This window comes from Takifugu flavidus, chromosome 8 (genome assembly GCF_003711565.1).
Source record: "Takifugu flavidus isolate HTHZ2018 chromosome 8, ASM371156v2, whole genome shotgun sequence".
Lineage (NCBI taxonomy): Eukaryota > Metazoa > Chordata > Actinopteri > Tetraodontiformes > Tetraodontidae > Takifugu > Takifugu flavidus.
This window is the reverse complement of record NC_079527.1, coordinates 12,109,963-12,131,974: the sequence shown is the minus strand read 5'-3', so window position 1 is coordinate 12,131,974 and position 22,012 is coordinate 12,109,963. Positions and strand designations below refer to the sequence as shown.

The following is a 22,012-nucleotide window of genomic DNA, read 5'->3' as shown; positions in this document are numbered from 1 at the left end:
AAATCACGCCGTTGATATTCTCAGGAGGCCGGAGGTCGATGGCGAGCACGCACACACGCACGCACGCACACACGCACACACACACACACACACACACACACACACACACACACACACACACTCTTGTCCATCACAGAGGTGTCATGTTTCTGGACATCAGCATTTATCAGGCCAGGGGCCAGACATCAGGATCCATCGAGGATCGGCCGCCGGCCTGTCAGCACAGTCGGATCAGCCGGTATCGATCGGAGCGCCGCCCGAGCCAGACTGAACTTTTGACCCACTGGCTTCTGTAACTGGAAGAACTGGGACAATAGAAACAGGACAGTTGTCAGAGACAGAAACGGCGTTGTTCCCCCGCCAGGTCATGCTGTATGGAGAGCATCCAGAATGAAAATACAGAACGCTCTGAATGGGAAGAATACATAATCCAGTTACATGCCGGTTTATTCCTGATCCGTGCGCACTGGTGCGAGGCTGAAACCGGAACAGTCGTCTCAGGGAACGAGCGAAGAGAAGAGGAATCCGTATGAGGCCGCGTCCGTCAGGCAAACGGAGACAATGACTGTAATAACATGAGGAAGCTAATGGTCATGAAGGCAATAAAGGAGTGTGTGAACCAGCCTTCCCAGCAGATGAGAGGAGGGGGGGCGGGAAAGGTGACATTAAGTCTAACTGCTCCGGGATGGTTATGGCGGTCGTTAGGACGCCTCTGCGTCTCTAACAAGGACTCTCGCGTGGAAAAGGATGACCCGGGAGACAATTAAGGTGTGTATGTGTGTGGGGGTGTAACTCGAAGGCGCCGTTTGATTGCCGCTGATGTCACAGGAGGCACCGCGATGGGGGCCCGGGCCGGAGCGTTCCGTTCCGCTCGGTCGGCTGGACGAGCTGTCAGGAATCACTCAGCAGTCAGCCAGAGTGACATTTCTCATTCTCTGAACCGGGCTTGTGGCGTGCCAGACCGCTAATCTGGCAGGAAGAGTTTGGACACGGCGGACAGGGCTGACGGCGCCCGTCTCGGCGCTGCCGCTGTGCACGTGCGTCCTCCTCGTGCACGCCTCGCAGGCAGCGGAAGAGCCGGAGGACTGATTGAAACATACAGATAGAAGCTGGGAACAAATGGTCAGGCAGCAAACGTGTGTGTGTGTGTGTGTGTGTGTGTGTGTGTGTGTGTGTGTGTGTGTGTGTGTGTGTGTGATGTTTCTGATTAAAAAGGTGCCCATTAAGCTCTTTTTCCCTCTCCGAGAGCGATAAAAACATAAAATCTTCCAGGTTCAGCCTGAGAGCATGAACCAGCTTTTATCGGAGCGCCGCCCTGCTGCCGGGTCGCGTCCGGCCCGTTCTGGTGTCGGCTCCGGTGGACTTTAGGGCTGCTCCGTGATGGAGGAGTCCGGGATTCTCCTGCTCTCCCCCATCATCTGTTCAGCTCTCCGCTGCTCCACAACAATGATGGACCGGCCCGGCCCGGCTCTAACCAGCGCCGCTCGCGTCTCTCTGGGTCCAGAACACACAGGAACCTCTTTAATCCAAACACACTGTCTCTGGGATGTGGGTCCATCTCACAATTCTGAACTGCTTCTGTTTCTCAGCCCTCTTTGATTTCGCATGAAAGGATCTGATTAGTTTTTACGCCCACGTCTCCGCCCACCTGGGGGAGGGGGGGGATGGGGGGGGGATGGGGGGGGGATTACCTTCTCAGAGTGCATTATGGGACACGGCTGCGGTGGATGCTTTAGGGGAGACGTGGAGGAAGACGGAATAAAGATGCCAGCAGAGCAGGTGGCAAACACTGGCAGCGCCGGACGGGCCTCCTCCTCCTCCTTCTCCTCCTCCTCCTCCTCCTCCTCCTCGCAGCATCCTCCCCCCCCCAGATATTAGCAGTGTTTCCTTTTCCCATCTGATATCATGCGGCTCGTTAAATCCACCTCGGTGGCGTCACAAACGGCGAGCAGGCGAGGCCGAAGCGCTCCGAGTTCAGCTCAGCTGTGTTCGGGTGTCGGGAGCCTGCGGCCCGAGGTGGTGCTCCGACAGGGCCCGGGGTGGTGCTCCGACAGGGCCCGAGGTGGTGCTCCGACAGGGCCCGGGGTGGTGCTCCGACAGGGCCCGGGGTGGTGCTCCGACAGGGCCCGAGGTGGTGCTCCGACAGGGCCCGAGGTGGTGCTCCGACAGGGCCCGGGGGGGTGGTGCTCCGTCAGGGCCCGGGGTGGTGCTCCGACAGGGCCGAGGTGGTGCTCCGACAGGGCCCGGGGTGGTGCTCCGTCAGGGCCCGGGGTGGTGCTCCGACAGGGCCCGGGGGGTGTCGGAACCAAAGAGCAGGTCATTACATCCACACTAGTCAGTAAATAGAGGAGAAGTGGCGGATCTCGCTGACCCGGAGCTCTCGGACTCACAGATGAAGACAAGAAAAATGACTCAAAGGGCCACAGAGGATGTTTGAATATACAGCCGGAGCCCTAACGAGGAGCCTAACGAGGAGCCTAACGAGGAGCCTAACGAGGCAGCGACGGGGCTCCTGTCTCCCACTGGGCTGTTGTTCCGGCTCTGATTGGCTGCGACAGCGACGCGGACGACCCGGCGGCGCGAGGACGGGCCTGCCAGAAGCCATTTATCCAGAGGAGACTTCTCTTAATCCCGCCGCTGTTGGCGGGACGTGACTCCGGTACCATCCGTGACTCTCCCGAACATTCCAGACAGTCGCAGGTCCAAGGCAAACATTCCGGATCACACAGGATTTAAACAAATTAGACGGACTCACCCGCGGAGGACGCGTCGGCTCCGTGTGCCTGACGTTCCACAGCCATGATTTGGATCAATCCTTGTTTTGTTGGTCTTATTTGCTAGTTTTCCCCCACAAACAGGAGCAGTTTTTCCTGCTCCGTGCAGATCGAGGTCACCCCAGCAGGTAAACATGAATGAGATTATCTCCTGGTTCGGATGCTTATTAAAACCAAGCCTTTCTGTTATTGCCCCCCCCCCCCCCGTCCACGAGTGGCAGCCTGGTTGGAGCCCGCTGACTCTCTGTCCACCGTGTGACAGCTCTTTGCCTGTTAGCCGCCTTTGAACTCATCAAATGGGTCCCCGTCTGATCTACGTCAGGCACCTGCAGACCCGAGGACGGAGTGTCGGGCAGCTCACAGCCTCGCTCCCGCCCCCCTGCCTCCTCCTCCATGTGGCGGGCTTCGGGCCGGGGCAGACAAAAGAGCATCATTATCTTAATGTTAGCGCCTGCCTCCACTCTGCCGCTCATTCATTTCACAGCTAGCCTCCTGCCCCCAGAGGCAGAGGTAGATAATGTGGGCGAGAAAGCAACGGGCACCCTCCTCATCTGTCACTGCACTATGTTTTTACCCCCCCCCCCCTTCTCCATCCACTACATCCTCATGGTTTACCCAATTTTATTACAATTATTAGGGTTTCTGCTAGCTCTGAATGTAGGGGCGAGCTAAAATGAATCAACCACGCAGTAATCGTGCCGGCCAGTTGATTCCGAAGCTCCGTTTGTTAGAATTCCCTCCAACAACGTGGACGGATGCGCTCGGCGAAGTGTCCAGCGGAGTGATCGTCACCGGAGATGCGCGGGCGTGCAGCGTGGGCGGGAGCAGAAAGGACGGCGGCCCTTTGAATCCAGCGGCGGGGGCTGAATCATTTGCTCTTTAATGGCAATCATAACTCATTGTGCAGTTGTAATGTGTTCCACATTAACAGTGTGGGAGCCGACTGTGGCTCATCTGTGCCTAATGCGCTATAGCCACGGGCTAAGAGCTCTCATCAAACACTTTTCAACTGTTCACCACTTCCTGTTAAACTCTTTTGTTTACTCTGCGCCGTCCTCGCGCCGCCGCGCCGCGGCGCAACTTTAAAACTGCGCTCGCAGTGAAAGGTCTCCGGGTTTCTTGACAGCGTCGGTTATATTTAGCATCGGCGGCTGTATTTTGAGAGACGGGGAATAAAGAAGTGTAACCCGTCAGGGAGCAGATCCCGGTGATGCTAATGAGGTGATCCAATGGGCATGTGCGCTCAGAGGCTGTGAAAAGTGTCACTCTGAGGGTATAAAAATGTTCTTTTTCTGTGCGGGAGGAACCACAGAGCTTTAGAAGGAGCGCTAACATTGGATTCAATTCCGATTGATGCGCCTGGAGATGCTAGCACGCTCAGATGTGGAAATTCTTGTATGCTTCTCGTCAGCAATTGTACTCAGTAAACTGAACACAACATCACTAAAACCAGCAGCAGGGTGGTTTTCATGCTGCCACCCAGCCTAAACTACCGGTGACAGCACCCTTGTTTTGATTTCTTCCCCCCTGACGTCCTTTTGCTTCATTTCCACTTTACCTGCTTTGGAATTTACACCAACCTGGATTTACTTCAGAACTTCTAGCTGGCATGCATGACGTGCAAACCCACACGAGAACACACACACACACACACACAAACCTGACCACGTTCCACCCGGTTCAGTCATCCCCGGGGGGGGTTAAAGATCCACCCCTTCACTCGTCATACTTGCTCGCCCGAAGCATGGCAGGATTAGCTAAAGCGATTATCACCAGCTTTGCACTTTTGTGAAGATGAATCATGCTAATGCTACGCAGCAAAGCACCTCGCGCCTCTCTAACCCCCCCCTTCCCCTTCCTGCTTGGTTTGTGAGTTTCCAGAACCAAGAGTTGCCAGTTGGCTCCGTCTTCCCGAGACAGGTGCAGGTGAAACAAGCGGCGCCAAACTGGCAACTCATCCCTAGCATACGTGTTCGCGCGGCTAATGTACGCACAGATGTTTGATCACACGCGAACACGGGGACCGAGCCTGCATCAATCACAGGACGCTCTGTCAGGACGGCGTTCAAAGTTCGGGCTTCTGTCTTATTCCCAGAACTTGAAAAGAGCTTTGCAGCGTCTCCATTAGCCGGTCGGCACCACTTCAAAGGCGGTTGTCAAACAGCCTATGGGCACGGGCGGCTTTGGGCAAATTGTGACGTGGCAGCATCAGGAAGGCACGTTTGCCCTGAGGCCGCTGCCTTGTTTGCTTCTTTAATATCAGGAGGACTTGTTCACTTAAAACTTCCCGTTTTTTGGGTGTTTACTTTTCCCAGCCCAACATTTTCGCCACACTGTCACTAATCAGGCGTCCATAAGTGGATCGTGATCTGTCCTGAAGCAGCGTGTGGTAGCATATAAGTGGCCAGTGGGCGGGGCTTGAGCAGTTCCAGTTATTTAGGGGAACAGTGACAGCGACACGTGAAGGGGCGGGGCTAAACTTATACTAGCTTTAGCCCCCACACGCCTCACTGTCGGTCGTTTACACCTCTCACATTAACATACAGATGTGCAAACAATGCGGTGAAGGATGGCGTGACGGACGGCGGAGCGGCGTACACAGCTGCTCGTGGCGCCACGTTCCTCAACGCACGATTCCGAGAAACGAGGCCCGGCGGCTGTTTAATATGCACGATGCTTCCAGAGCTGCCAGTGTGGATTTAACAAAACGCTAGCTAGCGCTGAGGTTACCCGCTAAATAATAAACACGTCAACACGGGCTAACTTGTACATGTTTGGCAAATAGGCACTAATAACTCTGACCGGGCCGGTTCTTAATGTCGCCAGGTTAACAGGAAATGAATTATTTACATTGGATTTGGCTTTTGAAGTGCAGAAACATCCAATCTGGGTTCTGTTGTTGTTGTTCGGCTCGCTGTTTATTTATTTATTTATGGAAATCGCGCGGCAAAACGAGCAAGCGGAGCTGCCCTCTGATTCGCTTTGAGCTGCTGAAGAGGAAGCGAAAACAAAATGGCAAATTGATGCAGCGGAATTTCATTTGGAAGTGGAGCTCTGCAGCCTCGGCCGTCCTTCCCCGTGTTCTCGCCGGCGCCGCCTCGGCCCGTTTGCGGAGCCCCCGTGTGGAGCTACCCAAAACTTGCAAATGCCACTAATTGCACGGTTCAGTTTCGGATCCCTCGGATCCCAGGGCCCGGCGGCTCGCTTCCAAGAGGGGGAGAAAAGGCCGATCCGTCCTGTAACTACAGGAAAACCCGTTCTCCATCCTTCACACCCGCTGTGTAATTGTGTGTGTTTTCCGCGGACTGAAGGCTGCAGGGATTCCGGACCATTACAGTCGGGGAAAAACACAAGCGAAGCTTTTCCTTAAAGTTTTGATGGAGAGATGTTGATTAGATTTGAGGAACGCTGCCTCTCCCTCCTCCAGCGGTCGGGGAAAGCAATTTTGCTCCGGCTTCCTCGGGGAAGCTGGAGAAAACAATATGAAAATGGCTTCTTCTTCTTCTTCTTCAAGTCTGGCGCTCGCAGGCAAATGCTGCAAATAAAGGCAGAGGCGGAGCCTCAGAGAGGGAGGAGAGGAGGAGAGGAGGTGAGGAGGAGGAGAGGTGAGGAGGAGGAGAGGAGGTGAGGAGGAGGAGGAGAGGTGAGGAGGAGGAGGAGAGGTGAGGAGGAGAGGTGAGGAGGTGAGCAGGAGAGGAGGTGAGGAGGAGAGGTGAGGAGGAGAGGTGAGGAGGAGAGGTGAGGAGATGAGCAGGAGAGGAGGTGAGCAAGAGAGGAGGAGAGGTGGAGAGGTGAGGAGGAGAGGAGGAGAGCAGGAGAGGTGACGAGGAGAGGAGGTTAGGAGAGGAGGAGAGGAGGTGAGGTGAGGAGGAGAGGTGAGAAAGAGAGCAGGAGAGGTGAGGAGAAGAGCAGGAGAGGAGTTGAGGAGGAGCGGTGAGGAGAAGAGCAGGAGAGGAGTTGAGGAGGAGCGGTGAGGAGAAGAGCAGGAGAGGAGTGAGGAGGAGAGGTGGGAGGTGAGCAGGAGAGGAGGTGAGGAGGAGAGAGGTGAGGAGGAGGAGGAGGAGAGGAGGTGAGGAGGAGAGGTGAGGAGGTGAGCAAGAGAGGAGGAGAGGTGGAGAGGTGAGGAGGAGAGGAGGAGAGAAGGAGAGGTGAGGAGGAGGAGGTGAGGAGGAGGAGGAGAGGAGGTGAGGTGAGGAGGAGAGAGGTGAGGAGGAGAGGAGGTGAGCAAGAGAGGAGGAGAGGTGAGGAGAAGAGCAAGAGAGGAGGAGAGGAGTGAGGAGGAGGAGAGGTGAGGAGAAGAGCAGGAGAGGAGTTGAGGAGGAGCGGTGAGGAGAAGAGCAGGAGAGGAGGTGAGGAGGAGAGGAGGAGGAGGAGAGGAGGTGAGCAGGAGAGGTGAGGAGGGAGAGGTGAGGAGGTGAGCAGGAGAGGTGAGGAGAAGAGCAGGTGAGGAGGAGAGGTGAGGAGGTGAGCAGGAGAGGAGGTGAGGAGAAGAGCAGGAGAGGAGGTGAGGAGGAGAGGTGAGGAGGAGAGGAGGTGAGCAGGAGAGGTGAGGAGAAGAGCAAGAGAGGAGGTGAGGAGGAGAGGAGATGAGCAGGAGAGGTGAGGAGGAGAGGTGGTGAGCAGGAGAGGTGAGGAGAAGAGCAGGAGAGGAGGAGAGGAGGTGAGGAGGAGAGGTGAGGAGGTGAGCAGGAGAGGAAGTGAGGAGGAGAGGTGGTGAGCAGGAGAGGAGGAGAGGAGGTGAGCAGGAGAGGAGGTGAGGAGAGGAGGGGAAGCTCTCCATTCTTTTATCTTCCTGGGGAACATTCTGGCCACGTTACCACGGAAGGTTCCGGCTTCTTCTTTCATCTTCTAGAACATTTGATTTGCTGTTAATTGAAAACTTATCAGTGATTTTGATGCAGACGGTTTATTTCTGATGCGTCTTCGCTGCGAGAGCCGATTTTCCCTGTTTCTCTTCTCAGTTTTACAGCATTCGGAAAAAGCAAATGGGACCTGGACTCCAGTCGATTCGCGGAGCTGAACCCCCTCAGGTGGAGCGCGGTTTTTTAAAAAGACGATAAAAACAAGACGGCGTGTAATTTAATTGGCGCCAAAGCGGCGAAATTAAGGAAAACTGACAAAAGTGACCAAATTAAAACAAATGCTCTTCAGAGGCTCCGTAGCCGAAAGGCTGCAGCGTGATGAAAAGATGGTGGAAAGTCGAACTTCAAAAAAGTCCTTGGCTTTCACGCGTGATTCGGAAGCAGAAGGGCGCCCCCTGCTGGCGCGGTGGTGTCCCGCAGGACGGCGCCCCCTGCTGGCGCGGTGGTGTCCCGCAGGACGGCGCCCCCTGCTGGCGCGGTGGCGTCCCGCGGCGCCCCCTGCTGGCGCGTTGGTGTCTGTTCGGGGCTGATAAAATTGTCTTGCTGGTTTTAGATGAAGCATGGGAGCTAAATTCAAACCTTTAGATGGTCTCCGACCCCTGATGGGCAGATTGTCCATATACTCGCCGTCCCTTCGCATCCTGAGTCCACTTGAGGTGAACCGGGGGTTTAGTGTTTAGTCAGCACCTTCCGCGTGGCGCCTCGTTCCTCGTGGCACCTCGTTCCTCATCATCATCTCCATCGTCTCCGGGGCTCCGGCCCTCCCCCCCCTCCCCCGTGTCACATTTTCCTGCCCCCATATTTCTCTCCTCTCTGCTTCCATCCATCTGTCACCGTCCCCCTGGTGACCAGGCCAATTAACCTGTTTAAACAGCCATCTGAGCGTCGTATCCGCTCCGCTGTGCCAGTTCGCCGGGCCAGGATGGAGGTGCCAGCGAGCCGCCGCCGTCCGCAGCCTCCTTCCGCCCCTTCCCGTCTCATCTCTCCCCACTTCCCCGTCATTTCTGTCCTCAACAGGCTCAATTGTAGCTAAGATTAGTTCCAATATTGTTTTGGAGGGCAGGTGACATCTGATGCGTTCAGCGCAGCCACTTTGAAGCGTTTACAGGGCCGCGGCTATAACCTGGAGATCTCCCTCTGGCAACTAGGAGCTTTTAGGCCTCTCTCCCCCACATCTAATGTCGTTTCTTCCATTTTGCCGTCTCTCTGATTGCCACCTCCACACACTCTCCATTTTCTCATCAATCTTACCCTCTTCCTTCCTGACTTCCTGGCGTCTTCTCACCTCCCCCCCCCCCCCCCCCCCCCCCCCCCCCATCACTCCTCTGCTAAGCCCCCCTCCCTTCTCACCGCCCTTTCAACACCTGTCACCTACTTCCTGTCAGGCCGTCCACGGAGCGCTCCAGCAAGGTCGCAGCTGATTGCGGCGCTGCTCTCCTGCTCGTCCTTGTCTGGTTGCAGAGGGAGGAACTTTAATTAGAGACGTGGAAGATGTGGAGTTAGCGTTTGATATCGCCTCACAATAGCCCGTGCATCACCAGAACCACATTGGGGGGGGGTTAACAACTGCCCACATTGACTTGATGGTGCAGACGTGTCAGTCTGCCTCTCTGGCCCACTGGGGCTTCTGTATTATTTGGCAGATCAATGCACAACCTGGGCTCTTCGCTTTAGAGCAACTTGTTAGCGCAGCATTGCGCCGCCGGGCTTCATCCTTCCTTCTGTTGACAATTCTGTAATGTCTCTTATGACAGTATCGACCCGGCTGAGCTACCGCAGGGTCGCGCGTGTGTGCGCTGATGAAAATTGGCGCTGTGTTTTTGCTTAATTAGTGCGAGGACACGTCCCTCCGGGACGTCTGCGACTCGTGTCTGTGCTAACTGCTCCAGCAGCCCCTGCAGACAGTCGGAGTTGTGTTTAGAACAATCGGAGCAGCGCAGAAGAAGAAGAAAACTGGTTGTTTAGTGTCAGCCAGGCCGGCGTCACGGAAAGGCTCTGGAGCTGGTTCTGAACAGTTACGGAACGCTGTCGTCTGACGAATACACGGGGATTCGGAGCACAGAGGTCAAGACAATTTCCTCAGGCTGGTGTTTTTAGCGCTGAGCTAAGAAAAAGGCTCCTCTGTATCCCTGGGTAACGTTGGGTTCTTTTTCTGTGCCGAGACTTTGATACATCCAATAAATGATCAGTTTAATACCATCATACTGCTGCTGCAGCGGTTAGCATAGCCACTGTGAGCTAGCTAACCTTAGAGAATCTCTGTGCTTTAGGTGGGTTCTGGGGAAGAAAATGAGTAAAAGAGAAGCAGTTGGGTGAGCAGCAGAGGACTTTCTGCCTGTCGGGTTGATGGATCTCTTGTCGTCTCCCGAAGAGCCGGGAAGAGCCGTCCCATCTGACTGAGCCCGGAGCCGCTGTGGGACATGTGGCCTCAGAAGAGCCCTGACACGATCACGGACACACTTACAACCTGAAGGACCAGGAAGGCGAAATACGGGAGAAAAAAAGGCGGCGTGGCAACGAGACTCAGTGGTCAGGGATAAAGTGCCGTCTAGACAGTGTAATCCCAGTAAAGGGAAGGCCGGGAATGCAGTGAAGGAGAAAAGGGATAAAGATGGGAGGCCATTATTTTCCACTGGCCTGTGAGTCAGCTCATTTCCTCAAGTGTGTGAGAGAGTGTAACAGATAGAACACACATTAGCTGCGTCCCAGTAGCATGGAAAGAATTACACTAAAATCCCGAGATTACCAGTGTTTAGTGGTCAGTATGAAATTCCGATGATTGGCGATGCCTGTTATTAAACGCTGTTACGTTGTTGCGTGTTGATTCAAACATGGAGGACCAGTTCAGAAGTTCAGCTCAATGCCACTGCAATCAAACAGCATTGGAACTTATCCAGGAAGTTCTTCAGATGTGCTTCACATTCCCATTCATGACGTCTCCTGGCAGGAGAACCGGGAATTTCTGTGTACGTCGTCCACCTTTGCTCACAACAGAACGCCGTGGCGCCACAGGACTTCTATGCCTTTTACGCGTTTATGAAATTTTATGCAAAGTGGCTGACAATACCCCCCCCTCCAGATTAATTTCTAATTATAAAATGTAGTCTTCCTTTGTGCTGTGTTGTGTTTGCTAATTAGGGTTTTATTTATGATGTAACTGGATATTTTCCCCTCTAATAATAGCCGTTAATTACTACACATTGTGCCTGTTCCGCCTCCAAACAAAGTGAGTTGTGAGCTCTATTAACACCAGTATTTCACCCCTTCTTAATCACAGCACAGGGGCAAACAGCTCTTCCTCCTGCATCGGTGGGGCTTTTATTACTTGATTAGCAGTTGCAGTGCGTGATTGCTTTGCTGAAGGGCCCCTGTTCTCCCTCTAAGTCTCATCTGTTTGTCTCCAGTGAAATTCGACGACTGCGCGGGGAACGACGCCGTGGTCCTCCGGAGCGGCGACCCACTCTTCGGCGTGCGGACGGATGGGTCCATTTTCGCCACGGGGGAGGCGAACCTGGACGAGCCGGTTCAGTTTAAGCTGACCGCCCAAGATTCACGCGCACGCGTCTGGGAAACGGTGGTGCAGCTGGCGCTCATTGACCCACCCCCGGTACCACAGAAGGAGAACGAGGTGAGTCCCCCCCCCCCAACAGACAGCTCCGGTTCTCCTGATTCAGGCATTTCCAGTGTGGAATGAGGTCAAAACTTCTCAGGGTTTTCAGACAGGCTAAAAGTAATGGATGCCCCCCCCGGCCATAAGCTGCTATTGGAAAACATCCCATACCGCGGAAGGCCCTGGGGGCTTCGACCCCTCCTCATCCAATTAAAAGCCATCAGTGGTCTGACAGCAGCTCGATCTCTAGAGCCACAAGTGTGATCTCCTCATCTGCATAATCAGTAATCAGATTACATCGGGACACATTATTCCTCAATGCGGTCCAGCCCAGGGGGCAGAACGACCTCGTAACACTCCGAAGGCTGCGACACTCCTGACCGCTCATACATCAAGAGAAACTCCTGGGGGGGCGTTATAGGCTCCTCCCACTGCCTAATCTTTTAACCAAGCTCAGCTGTCAATCAACAAATACAACAGTTGTGTTTTTCCACATTAACCACGCCCACTGTAAATTTCTGACCAATCACATGACGGTTGTCAGATGCCAGAGGAGAAATGTAGGGTTCTCTTTCATGATTTTTTGAAATGATAAATGAAATCGGTTCAATCAAAGTTGCCTCGGTTGCCCCCGGCGCCGTTGTTGCCTCAGCTAGTTTCCTGTTATTGGGTTTGTTGTGGTCTCAGTGGTGTCACCAGCTACGTCCCTCACAGCACCAGGCCAAATGGACGTCTTAAAGTCGCAGAAAGATTCTAAAAAGCCAAGAACCGGAGCAGCGGTGGTTTTGGGGCTGGGGCTGGGGGGGGGGTGGGGGTGGGGGGGGGGTCGGGCAGATGCTCCATGTCAGAACAAGCGAGCGGCGAGAGCGGGAGCACTGGTGCAAAATGCGATGTTTCATTATGGAAATGGCGCTTTGTGGCGCGCTCTGTTGAATAATAACTTCCAGATGTCTGGGTAGCCAGAGGCTGGCTGATATCAAAGTATGCAAGGTTCTGGAGAGCCAGTGGCTCGGTGGGGGGGGGGGGGGGGGGTGCCGGGACCACCGCCAGCTGGCTGGTGCTGATGGCACCGGGACTGGGTGGGATGCATCCATTTCACACTCACTGGCTTCAGTGTGCAAGAACGCGTCTGATTCGTCTGCAGGAATATTTCTGCCCTTGTTCCTGGATTATGCTGAGTTTGTGTTGAGTTTCCTTTATGGGGGGGGGGGGGGCAGGTTTGTGTTTAGACTAGCAGCCTTTATTTTCCTTGGAAGAACCAAGCGTGTCGTTTAAAAGAAATCTAAAGCCGACTCCAGATTTCTTCTGGCTTGAGGGACTGCGCAGACTTTCCTGCCCGAACTTTTTAAATACAAATTTAAGAGAAAGTGAAGTGGGTTTGATCAGAATTGCACCAGGACGGGAGAAGAGCCCGTTAAGCCGTCTTTCTTCTCCTCCTTCCACATTCCTCCACTGGGAGCTCACCAGTACCTGTTAGCGCGGGAGATAAAAGGATCTGGAGAATAACTTATTTAGGGAATAAGGGAGGGGAGGGGCCACATCTGCTTCTGTCAACCCCCCCCCACCCTGAACCCCCCCCCACCCTGAACCCCCCCCACCTCCGCTGCACTGCTGGGATTCAGTGCAGCCGTGCCCTGCAGCCCAAGCCCGCAAGCTTCCCGCTCTGCAGAAACAGAATACATTTGTTCTGACTCGGCCCGCATCTTTTTACACACACACACACACACACACACACACACACACACACACACACACACACACACACACACAAGGCGAACTCTTGGGGACTGGAAAACTATCCCAGGTGTCGAATGGCAGCACATTTCTACACAAGTTTGGAGTTTATGGTCTTTATTGGTTTAGTGTGGAAACGTCGCTCATCTCCGTGGCTACAGGCATGTTGCCCTCATGGTTCAGGCCTGTAGCTCCTCTAGTGGTCAAAAGCGGGAACTGCTGCACCACAACAAGCATCATCTCTACTGCCTGTTTTATCTTGTTCCCGACCTTCATTTTTTACTAATTCCCTGTTTTACTATGGCTTCACTGATACACAAGCAGCTGTTTATTTATTTAAGATACACTCACTTTGACGTGCACGACCCCGCCGCTCCAACCCCCCCCCTTCTCCACGCGCTTCTGCAACCGTTCCTCCTGTTTGCAAAGGCGCCCTGAATTCCACCGGCGTGCGCTGTTTGAAATGTAACCCTCGCTCGGTTGATGAAACCGAACATGACACCTTCGCCCGTTGCTCCTTTCATGGCGCGCGGCTCTGCCCGTCCACGCCAACACACATCCGCCCTTTTCCTTAAAAACGGGCCTTAAAAGCTTTTCTGCTGGGCGTCCGTCTAATGAGGGCGGCCTTAAAAAGCAGCAGGTACAGCCTAAACCTCTGAGGGGTCTCGCCCAAAGGGAATAAACACTGTGAGCAGAGTGAAAACACTTTCATTTAAAAGAATTCCATAGGAACCTTCATTTTAAACATGTGCCAGGAGCAATTCCCGTCATACGCGGAAGCTCGCTCGGGCGGCGTGTTTCGTTCTGTCAGCCGCCGTCAGACGGGCACGTAAGGCTACCGAGAAAATTAGAGAGGTAAAAAAGGAAAGAAAGGCTGGAGCAGAGCTAAAACACTGAGCCTTTTATATGTAAATATATGGTGATTGAAGCGCTTTTCCGTTTTGCTCCGGAATTCATGAGCCCGGATCTCATGTTCTGACGTTCACACGTGCACACTCATGCCTACATCTGCAAATATGGGCTCTGGGAGTGTGTGTGCGCGCCTGTGTGTGTTTTCCATTATCTGCTTAAGCTGCTCTTTTTGAACCTAATGGAATTGCGGTTATCTGAGTTTACTTGTTAAATTAAGAAACACCATCAGACAGCTGATCAAACACATCAGCGTCGCTCGCCGCTAAAGAACTCCGCGGTTCCGCCGCACACTCGGAACCGTCTTTGCATTATAATATGGACGCTACAGCCTCACGTAGCCGTAGAAACCGGCCATCGAGGAGGCAGAAACTACATCGATAAGAGCTCTCACCTGGACGGGTGACCAGTCAGGTGTTGCCCATCCGTGAAGGAGGGCGGGGCTTAATGGCCACAGTGGTTATTATTATTATTATTAACTCCTCAGGGTCCATTTCGGCCGTGGCCACTCCTGTAAAAGCCCCTTTTCTGAGGGATCCTGAGCCTGGATCGCATCTGCACATGCGTCGTGTCTGAGGTGGGAGCTGCCGCTGCTGCCTGCCGGTTCCCGATCGGCTCTGAAGCAGCCCGGCGCTCCAGGAACCACCGTTGCTGAGACGAGCTGTCAGGCCAGAGAATAACAATAACGCTGCAAGAGGAGGGCAGAGGGGAGCGGGAGCAGCTCGGGGGGGGTTTGGGGGGGGTGATTGCAACTGATGCACAGCTTCAGTCGTGATATTCATGAGTGAATCCTTGACAGGTTTTTTTCCCACTGGCTTGTAACCCTGAGATGTGTTGGTAAAGTTACTGTAGAACAACTCTCAAGGCTGTCAGTGCAGTAAAGCGACCCCCCCCCCCCCCCTTCACCCCGGCCCCCCTCCCCACCAACCAGTCCACCAAGTGTGTTATATTTCAAAAGGAAATCTATAAGGAGCGCGGGTAACCTTAAGAAGCAGCAGATCTGATTATCTCCTCGCCTAAATAGCCCCCAGCTACTCCATTAAAGCGTTTCATCCCGACTTTTGTCAGGATCCGCTGTGATAAACGCAAACAAACAGACGGGAGGACGTTAACAGAAGCGAGGTGAAAACGGCTGAGAGCTGCAGCACTTGATGCAGCTCCTCTGACTTAGTGCTGATGAGGAGGATTAAAGAGAAGCTGCTTTCAAGTTCCACATTTCAGCATCTTTAACCCAAAAAAAAAGGGAAGAAAGTTGGTGGCTGTCATATCTGCGTGCCTGCAGGGAGAGCGTGATGGCGAAGGCTGCGTGATTAAAGCTCCCGTTGGTGACTCGGCTGTCTCGTCTGCGCAAACAGGCTATAAATCCGACATCAATCACGGCCTGTGTTAACTGGCTGTTTATACCTGCTGAAAATGACAATCTGTCACCTGTCATCGCGCCACATATGCAGAAAATGAAATCTTTGATATGAGATTCCCCCCATTAGTGATGCCGGGGCCATTTTGGCCACTCCTGGAACTATTTTTTTCCAGTTCGTGGTGCATATTTCCCAATTCGGTGCTTGTTGTGTGGTGTTTTGTAGTGAATTCAGCTCCTTTTTGGATGTAATTATGGTGAAGTCTTTGTTTAGACAAGTTTTGGACAGATCAACGTCACAACGTTACAGTTTAATGAAGCTGGCAACAATTTAAATATTCATCAATCCGACAAAGCGTAATGATAAGTGGATCACGTCCCTGGTGTCATTCAAAGGATGCCACCATCAGAACCTACAGCTGCCACTGACGCTCTGATGACGGTGGCGTTTTTGTTTTCCTCTGCTGCCAGGGCAGCCATTGATGACGGCAACCATGGCAACCGCATCGCGGTAAATGAAGCAGAATCCAATTTTCTTCAGTTGGAGTTCCTGAGATGTTTGCGGCAGTACACGGCCAGTTAATTGAGGCTGAAGCTACGGTAGATTAGGTGTTTACGGCAGAGAGCCTTTCCCCTGTTAAAGGAAACAGCCCACCCCCCCCCCCCCCTGCAGCAACCCCCAGGAAATGCTGCAGGTGAAGCGGAATTCCTGCCAATTTGGGAATGATTTCCAAGATCCTTTTGTGTAAGGTGTTGATCTGCATTTTCTTGTGCATCTCGTTAAACTGACATTTTCCCCTCATGCATGTCTATAAATATTTTATGTTTGTTAGCCATCGTCGTTAGCTGCCTGCTAAATTAAGCCTCCTGTTGTGTTAAAGGTCACAAAGGAGGAGGATAAAGTTTCTGGGAGACGGGAGCTGAAGGAGCCGTTCCCGGCGCCGCCTCCTGTCATCCTGTTCTCCGGCTCTGGCAGGAACAGCTCCAAAGGTCTGCGGAGGCAGAAGAGGGACTGGGTGATCCCACCCATCAACGTGGCCGAGAATTCCCGTGGACCCTTCCCTCAGATGCTCGTCAGCGTAAGTGACAGTTCTTTGGGGGTGGGGGGGGGGGTCTGGGTGGTGCTCCGCCGCTGACGCTGATCGTGGTGGGATTCATTTGCACGTCTTTATCCTGCATATCCTTCCCCCGTAAGAACAGCCACAATATTCTGAGGTGTTTTAGACGGCGGCTAGTGGCTCTCCGAGGTCCTCCCCCCGGACCCGGAGCAGCTGAGCAGCTAAACTCCGAGGCCGCGTGAGGGCTGCCGGGTTCACACTATAACTAACGATTATTTCTGCTCCTTCATGCATCCTTTCTTCCCTTTATCAGGCTGTTTCAGAGGTTACCCAAAGTTCAATGCTATTTCCAAAGCTCTTTTATAACAATAAAATTTCCCACGGACCACTGAAGGCACCACGTCGGCCTCTGGTGAGCTGTAACCGTGAAAAGCTGTTGGCGAGCCCGACGGGGGGGTGGGGTGGGGGGGGGGGGGTGGGGGTAGTGACAGTCGGTTCAGGCGGTCACGGTAACGACAGGATGGAAAACACACGACAGTCACAGGTAATAACACGAGGAGCCAACAATCGCGTGGCACTGGAAGGCAGCAAAAACAAGATGTCCGCCGTCTCTGCACGTTTGGAATCCGCGCGGCTGCAGGATTTAACATGTGTAACCAGCCAGCAGGCGGATGTTGAGCCGACGCTGGCCAAAAACAGGGATAAAGGAGTGCGGCTCGAGATCCGGCACCAACAGCATCTGTCCCTCATCAGAGAAGCATCTCTTCGGGATCCTTCCTTCCTCCCTTCTTTATCCATCCATCAGCTCTTCCTCGCTGTTTACAAACTCACTGCTTATCTCTTTTGGCTCCTAAATTGTGCAAAAGTAGCATTTTTCCCTCCTCTCCTGCAGTCGCTCCTCTTTGTTTTTCTACTGGGTTTGGTTCAATCCCCGGGGGAAGCCTGCAGAGACGCCTGAAGGATTTTGTTTTTGTTCTCCTCGCTTTGTGAGAGTGAGACAAAAAAACACAAAGTCAAGGAGGGAGAAGTTTGTAAGCCTCTACATCTGGAGTGTGTCGCAGCAGGCCGGGTTGGCCCCGCTTTAATCTGAGCCCGCCAGTGGCGCCGCGCCACGCTGGCCCCGGACCCTTCGGCAGCCTCTGGGAGCTGGTGTGGACAGCGGCGGAACTGGGCGCAGAGGAAGAGAGCGGGGATCAAGTGGAGATTGGAAAAGTGTGGCTCAGTTTGTGGCGTAAATAGGTCCGTTAGGGGCCGCTGGGCTGCAGAAAGTGGAACGTTCGGAGCAGAGAAGCGGTGCGTTCCTGCCTCTGTCGGACTCCCTGACTCTAATGATGGCTGGGGGGGCATCCAGGGCCATACCAGAGACTTTAACAAGGGGCCGGGCGGCCCGGGAATGGTTTTTTTATTTATTTTTAAACTGTCTTTAATCCACTTTCCTAGCCTTGATGCTCTATTGGGAATCTGGTGCGAGTCTCTCAATCAACACAGAAAAACAAAATGAACGTTTGATCGATGAGGTTTTTTTGTATTATTCTTTCTTTCTTTTCCCAAGTGTTTATTTGATGTATGCAAATTAGGGGCGCCCAGAACAAATACATTAACATTGGAGTCAAAACAATCTAAAAATCGAATCTAATTCAGTTGACATGTTGCAACCAAAGGCTTTAAAAGATTAAACATTGATGAAAAATATCTTTTTTATCATAGTAAATTGGAAGGTTCTGTCAACAGCCGCAAAATCCCATTTTCACCATGTTCCTAATAAGAAAACGTTCAAATCAGGCAGACATGTGAAATAACCCTTTTTAAATAATCTTCAGAATATATTATATATAAGTACAAACATTTGAAGGTGGCTGAAGTGGAGATTTGGGATCCAGAATTTGAGGAAAAACCTCCTCATGACAGACAAAAACTGCTTCGTTTTGTAAAAATGAATGAATTTCCATTGCAAATGGCGATCAACCAGCAGCAAATATCCCCAATCAGCCGTCAAACACGTGCAAATCACATCAAACACTGGAACAATTCTGCACCAGGAGGCTTCAAAACACATCTCAGACCATCGTTTTCCCATGGAGGTGAAACACAGAAACGAGTCACATGATCCATCCCAGCGAATGGGGAGGTTGGGTCCTGCCGCTCCTCCTGCCGCTCCTCCTCCTCCTGCCGCTCCTCCTCCTCCTGCCGCTGCTCCTGCCGCTCCTCCTGCCGCTCTTCCTGCCGCTGCTCCTGCCGCTCCTCCTGCCGCTGCTCCTGCCGCTCCTCCTCCTCCTGCCGCTCTTCCCGCCGCTCCTCCTGCCGCTCCTCCTGCTGCTCCTCCTGCCACTCCTCCTACCGCTCCTGCCGCTGCTCCTGCCGCTCTTCCTGCCACTCCTCCTCCTGCCTCTCCTCCTGCCGCTCCTGCCACTCCTCCTGCTGCTCCTCCTCCTCCTGCCACTCCTCCTGCCGCTCCTCCTACCGCTCCTGCCACTGCTCCTGCCGCTCTCCTGCCACTCCTCCTCCTGCCGCTCCTCCTGCCTCTCCTCCTGCCACTCCTCCTGCCACTCCTCCTCCTCCTGCCGCTCCTCCTGCCATTCTTCCTGCCGCTCCTCCTCCTCCCGCTGCTCCTCCTCCCGCCGCTCCTCCCACCGCTGCTCCTGCCGCTCCTCCTGCCGCTGCCGCTCCTGCTGCCGCGCGGCTCCCAAACAGAGCCATTACTCAGTGCTCTGTCTGCCGCGGCTGTGTGATGCCGCCACTAATGGCCTGTGAAGTCAGTCCCTCTCCTAATGGGCTCTTCTGTCATCCAGCATCGCGCTGACTGACGCGCTGGCAGCAGCCTTCACCGCCGTCCCACCGCCGTCCTCTCTACGCTGACCAAGTTGCCATCAGTGGGACAGGCGGATGACAGCGTCTCTCACCTGCGTCTGCGCGGGTCCGCGGGACTGTCAGTCTGATCAGAGCGGCGCCGGATCGGCCAGGTGTCAGGAGAGAGGCCCCGCAGGCCGGCCCGACGCGGCCCGGGGGAAATGTTGGCTCAGGCCACGTCTCCGCGGTCGCCTCCCCTCCTTCCTGACACCTTATTGACCAGGTTTTAATTGCGAGCTTGAGGAACGCGGCGCCCGAGACACCTGCAGTCCCTATTAAAGTTGAGGGGGATTTTCAGATCTCACCAGCCTCCACCATCAGATAAATATTGGATTTAGTTGCCGAGGCTTTTCAGAGGGATTGAATAAAAATGTTTCCTATGCAGACGCACGGAAACGCTGTTGCAGCGCGCACGGCAGCTTTTGCATCACGCCTCTCTGATGAGAATCTCAACCGCTGTCAGGCTGATGGATGTATTTTCTTGCACCGCCGGGGTGTTTTTGGGGTTACACAACAGAGTCTCTCACAGCCACGGTGAGCATGACATGATGATGCTCCTCAGGTGAAGGTAAGAGACTCAAACCCTGAGAAAGAGTCTGTTTTCAGGCTTTCAGGCCACAAACTAACAACCAGTGGCTGCTAAGGCGTCTTTGTGAGCCTCATATTACTTTTATTCAAGAGCCTAAAAGGCTTTACAGTATATCTTTGATTCATGTGCTTTACCTGCACAACAGTCAGCCATTAATCCTGGAGGGTCCGCAGAACTGTTCCAGAACACCAGCAGAAAGAGGGTCAGCACCAACCCCGCGGCGCAATGCTAATTCTTTTATACTAACCCAGGATGAAAAACAAACAAAAGAGGAGAAAACGCAAGTGGGAGAGTTCCAGAAAGGCTAAAACAAACCGGTGCGAGTGGGGTAATTTCTCCACAATAAACAGGTGTTTCTTTGTTGTTTCCTTTCTTCTGCAGCCAGGCAGCCATCAATAGCATGTGAGGAACATCGATTTTTCACGCAGGCTTTTTGAAACCCTCCATTGATCCGCGCACTTCTCCTACAGCAGAGCGGCATCGATTGCTTTTGCCTGGGTAAATAAAGACTCAACATAACCGCTGCCACCAGCCAACTCCCCCCACTGGAGCAGCCACCGGCAGAGAAATGAGCACAATCTGATGAAACAACAGTTTAGCCGCGGACTCGGGGCTGGTCTGGAGGAACGTGCGTCCTCTGAAAATACCTTTTTACCGGCCTGATCTTTGATGCTCCTCCGTTGGGGGGTGAGCAGAGGGAGCTGTCAGCAGCTCACTGGACCAAACTCCCTTTTTTTCCTCGTTCTGACTGCTCACGCTGGCACAAGAGGTGGGATTAGCTCCCATTATTGTTCTAATATCCCCCAAACCAGTGTTACCAGTTGTAGCCCCCCCCCCTCTTGACCTTCCTTCCCTCCTTCTGCAGGGTTAGATCAGATATTTGCTTGGAGAGAAGTTGTTTATTATGTGACCTGGAAACCAGGAAACGCAGCCTCAGCCCACCTGCTTTTTTATTGGCTAATATTTCCAGCACGGGGAAATTTCGGTCCCGTCTGCCAGCTGTCCTTGAGACCCCAGAGCCAGGTATCCCGACGTATCCTGTATCTCTCCATGATGGCAGGACATTAAACCAGGCAGCAGCCCCAGAGAAGGCTGGCTGACCGGCGCGCGTTCCCGACTGATCTGCTAAGTTCATCTGGAAGAGGTTTATGTGACGTCGTGCCCTTTAATCAACCACTCGCACGTGTCGGTAATTTGCCGCGGGCGTTTATGACGCGGCAGCTTCCGAAACGCGTCTAATAAAAAGGAGCCAGAATGTTAAACAGTGCACGAAACGCCGGCGTTTGCATCCAATTTGATTTGTGCTGCAGTGCATCTGGTTGTGTTTATTACAGTCGCCGCACATCTCTCAGAGGAGCGTGTTCAGGAAAGTGTTGTGCGGGCAGAATGAGCCCCCCCATCACCCCCCCCCAGGCGTCTGCCTTCTCCTCTGTGTGCGTTTACAAGTGATTAATGGCTGTTCTGCTACGCTGACGGATGCCGAGACAACAAAACAGAAAAGAGGAAAAGAGAAGATGAATCTGACAGAAAACAGAGGAAAACCAAAGGCGACACGCTGTAGGAGCGAGCTCGAGCTGGAACAGGAGTCGGGGCTAATTGCGTCGGAGATTAGTGGGGAGGGGGGGGGGGACGGAAAAAAAGATGGCAGAGCCATATGAGAGGGGGTGCAGGGCTAGACCTGGATTAGAGGCGCGTCTGTGTTTGTGTTTAAGTCTGATAGACTTCCAGAGAAACTGTTCGCGGCCTCCTTCGAGTCTAATGAAGCCTTCTGGCATCTGCCACCCCTCCACGCCGCCAGGCCCGGCGCCGCGCCGCTCCAGCCTGCCCCCTTCATCTACCGCCACTCTCTCTGCTGCGCGCCGCACGCTCCAGCGCGTACAGGCGCTCAATCGGCGACATGCATGCGCGGCCGCACGCCGGGGCGGCTTGTCCGACACGCGCAGCGCCACGCTCCGCCGCCGCGGCTCTACTCGCTCATTGTTCGGGGTTCTGTTGCATTTCTACTTTATCCCCAAACAAAGAGAAGAAGAAGCCAAGCCAGGAGAGCAGGAATCCATCTTGTTTTGGGTTGTTTTTTCCTACCCGGCCTCATAAACCTCGGGCTGGTGCGTGTTCGGGGATCACAGCCCAATCCAAGGCTCAATCAGCATAAACAGCACCGTTCCCAGGCTTTTTTATTATTAAATACAACAGTTTCCATGTAGCATAAATCAAATCAGCTTGTAAAAACACTGAAAAAATGTGTCTGAGACGCACGATGGCTGAGTCAGGG

The 22,012-nt window shown here is 53.6% G+C and overlaps 1 protein-coding gene across 1 annotated transcript in view; it reads left to right on the top strand.

Annotated features, from left to right (window-relative positions):
• Positions 1-22,012, top strand: part of LOC130529841 (cadherin-4-like) — a 132,159-nt gene that overhangs the window by 75,937 nt on the left and 34,210 nt on the right. The window contains exons 4-5 of the mRNA XM_057040462.1: positions 11,041-11,264; positions 16,128-16,325. Coding sequence (XP_056896442.1) covers positions 11,041-11,264; positions 16,128-16,325 — 422 coding nt within the window. The remainder of the gene's footprint in view (positions 1-11,040; positions 11,265-16,127; positions 16,326-22,012) is intronic.